The sequence below is a fragment of the Jaculus jaculus genome, chromosome 3 (genome assembly GCF_020740685.1).
Source record: "Jaculus jaculus isolate mJacJac1 chromosome 3, mJacJac1.mat.Y.cur, whole genome shotgun sequence".
NCBI lineage: Eukaryota > Metazoa > Chordata > Mammalia > Rodentia > Dipodidae > Jaculus > Jaculus jaculus.
Window position 1 is genome coordinate 5,913,074 of NC_059104.1, and position 3,340 is coordinate 5,916,413.

General features: G+C 49.0%; 1 protein-coding gene across 1 annotated transcript; it reads left to right on the forward strand.

Annotated features, from left to right (window-relative positions):
- Positions 1–412: 412 nt before the first annotated feature.
- Positions 413–3,029, forward strand: LOC101616740 (40S ribosomal protein S2). The gene is given in 5 exon segments (XM_045145266.1): positions 413–451; positions 536–665; positions 2,239–2,409; positions 2,412–2,689; positions 2,691–3,029. Coding segments are annotated over 5 exon segments (957 nt in total).
- Positions 3,030–3,340: the final 311 nt, after the last annotated feature.

The following is a 3,340-nucleotide window of genomic DNA, read 5'->3' on the forward strand; positions in this document are numbered from 1 at the left end:
TCATTCCTAAATAGCCTTTGCTCTCGTTAGCCTTCATGACTATCGCGGCAGCAGCGTTTACTAGAGAACAAGCGCCCTCCACCGAGTGTGCCCACTTCTCAGGCTCCCTGGGCTCAGAAGGGAGGAAGACTGCCTTGAAAATAAGAATTGAAAGCTATGTCAAGAAAAATTACCTTCTCTTTACCATGTTTACCACCAGTGCTTCTGCCGAGAGTGAATAACTGACCAGAATGGTGAGGCATGGTGGGAAGTGAAAGGCAAAACTACAGTTGCTTCAGTGGGCTTGCAGCCTCCTCCAGAACTCTTAACCCAGCCCCTGCTCCGCCGCAGAGAAATGTCCCCTGGGTCACGCCGCTTTGGCACTTGCGAAGAAGCTCTGGGTTGAGGCACACAGTGAGCCACCCAGTAGGAGATGCATCGGCCCCATGAAAGGAGAGTCTCTGGGCCCAGGGTGAGGACCTGGGGACAGCGACAAAGCCACTGAAGTGTTGGCTTTATCAGAACTGCACAGCTTCTCCAAAACTTACGCCCGAAGCGCACTCATTCGGAAGAGTGGCTGAAATGGGACCGGACGGGGCAGCTGCAACCGCCCAGCCCTGGCCTGACTCCGGGCCACGCTGGCAAGTGCTCAAGCTCGAGGCTTCCTGAAGCTGGTGCAGACCGAGGTGAGACGGAGACAGCAGCGGTGAAGCGGCCAAGACCTGGGCTCGAGGTGCTGCTCAGAGCCACAGCATTTGCCCAGCAGGTTTGAGGCCATGAAAAAAAAAAAAAAAGTTTAAGAGAATCCTTGGGAGAAAGATGCACCTAGAGACTTTGAACACCTTCGATGCGTTGCTGGGATCAAGGAGAAGTGGCTTTGTGGGAAGAGGAGCAGACTCGGGAAACGCCCGAGGAGACCCCAGCATCTCATTGCTGGTGGACCAGGAAATCTCAGTCTAACAATTGGCTGAGGGAACATAAATTGAACAACTTTACCAGCTATAAGCCTCAAAAAAAAAAAAAAGTGGACTTTGGAGAAAGTATCCAGCATAGTTAGTAAGCAAAAAAACACCACCAGGAGCTGGAGAGATGACTTAGTGGTTAAATGCTTGCCTGAGAAGCCTAAGGACCCGGGTTTGAAGCTCAATTCCCCAGGACCCACGTTAGCCAGATGCACAAAGGGGCGCACGCATCTGGAGTTCCTTTGCAGTGACTGAAGGCCCTGGCACGCCCATTCTCTCTTTCTCTGCCTCTTTCTCTCTCTGTCTGTCGCTCTCAAATAAATAAATAAAAATTATTTTTTAAAAAATAAAACACCACCAAGCTCTAAGACAGAGGACCTGACCTCTGGATTTGCCATATTATACTATTTTAAGGGCTTGGTTCTTAGCAAAATATTTTTTTATTAAAAGGCATACTAAGAAGCAATGAGGAATTAAGCAGACCCAAATGTCTCTGTTCACGAACTCTGTAAACATATGGTGAAGAGCTAGGGTCTTCTGAAAGACAGAACAGGAAGGAAGATCCCAAAGAGCCTCTGAACCCAAGATTAACTTCTGTGTCAAAACCAAAGACATCACAAGAAAAGGGTACCTGGATACCTACTCTAAAAATAGACACCAAAAACCTCCCAAGCACACAATTCCACCTCACTCTGAAGGTATGACGCAAACAGCACAGGAATGCAGATCCCAGGAATACAGGGTCACAACAAACATGGAAGTCAGTCAAATTCACACATGGTCAGGTACATGAGCATGTCTGTTGCAAGAAAGACTTCTGCTTAGGACTGTGTGCGTAACTCACTTATAGACTCCTTGCCTAGCAAGCGTGAGGCCCTGGGTTTAATCCCAGGGCTTAGATAAAAAAAATAAATAAAAAATAAAACCTAATATGCACCTAGTTAAATCTAAACTTTCTCTAGGATTTAAAAAAAAAGGGGGGGGTCTGGGGAAATGGCTTAGCAGTTAAGGCGTTTGCCCTTGAAGCCTAGGACCCCGGTTCAATCCCCCAGGACCGATGCACAAGGGGGCGCACGCATCTGGAGTTCCTTTGCAGTGGCTGGAGGCCCTGGTGCGCCCATTCTCTCTTTCTCTCTATCTGCTTCTTTCTCTCTGTCTCGCAAATAAGTAAATAATTAAATAAAATTTTTTTTTAACTTAGCAAAGAAGAATAAAAGTGAATTTAACTTCTTTGGGAAAATACCAAATGGCAGATGATGCTGGTTCAACGGGAGGACCTGGGGGGCCCGGGGGCCAGGGCCTGGGAAGCCGCAGTGGTTTGTGAAGGGCAGCCAGTCTCCAGGCCGTGGTGGGTCATGGACGTGGCCGTGGTTGGAGCTGAGGCCGCCGGGCTCGTGGAGGCAAAGCCGAAGACAGGAGTGGATCCCGGTCACCAAGCTGGGATGCCTGGTCAGGGATATGAAGATCAAGTCCTGGAGGAGATCTATCTGTTCTCCCTGCCCATCAAGGAGTCTAAGATGATCAACTTCTTGGGCGTGCCCCTTAAGGATGAGGTTTTGAAGATCAGGCCAGTGCAAAAGCAGACTCGCGCTGGTTAGTTGACCAGATTCAAGGCTTTTGTCGCCATTGGGGACTACAATGGTCACGTCGGCCTGGGTGTCAAGTGCTCTAAGGCGGTAGCCACTGCCATCCGAGGGGCCATCATCCTGGCCAAGCTCTCCATTGTGCCTGTCTGGAGAGGCTACTGGGGGGAACAAGGTCGGCAAGCCCCACACAGTCCCCTGTAAAGTGACAGGCCACTGTGGTTCTGTGCTGGTGCGCCTTATCCCTGCCCCCAGGGGCACTGGCATTGTCTCTGCCCCCGTGCCCAAGAAGCTGCTGATGGCTGGTATTGATGACTGCTACACTTTAGCCAGGAGCTGCACTGCCACCCTGGGCAACGTTGCTAAGACCTACCTGACCCCTGACCTCTGGAAAGAGACTGTGTTCACCAAGTCTCCCTACCAGGAATTCACTGACCGTCTTGTGAAAACCCACACCAGAGTCTCAATGCAGAGGACCCAGGCTCCAGCTGTGGCTACCACATAGGGATTTTATACAGGAAGACAAAAGTGGATTAAGCCTATTTAAAAAAAAAAAAAGTAAATTTAACCTGATAGAGGGAATCTATAGAAAATGGTCAAAAACATCACACACAATGGCAAATGAAGGAAAGAAAGCTGTCTTCTTTAGATGAGAGGCGGGACGTGGGTGTCCATGCTTGCCACCTTAAAGCAACAGTTCTGGAGATCCCAACCAGGACGTTTTGTCTGCCCGTTTGCTTGTTTCCTAGCAAGAAAAAAGTTCAAGGTATGTAGTTTGGACAGAGAAAAAAATTAAACTATCTGTGTTTTATTTAT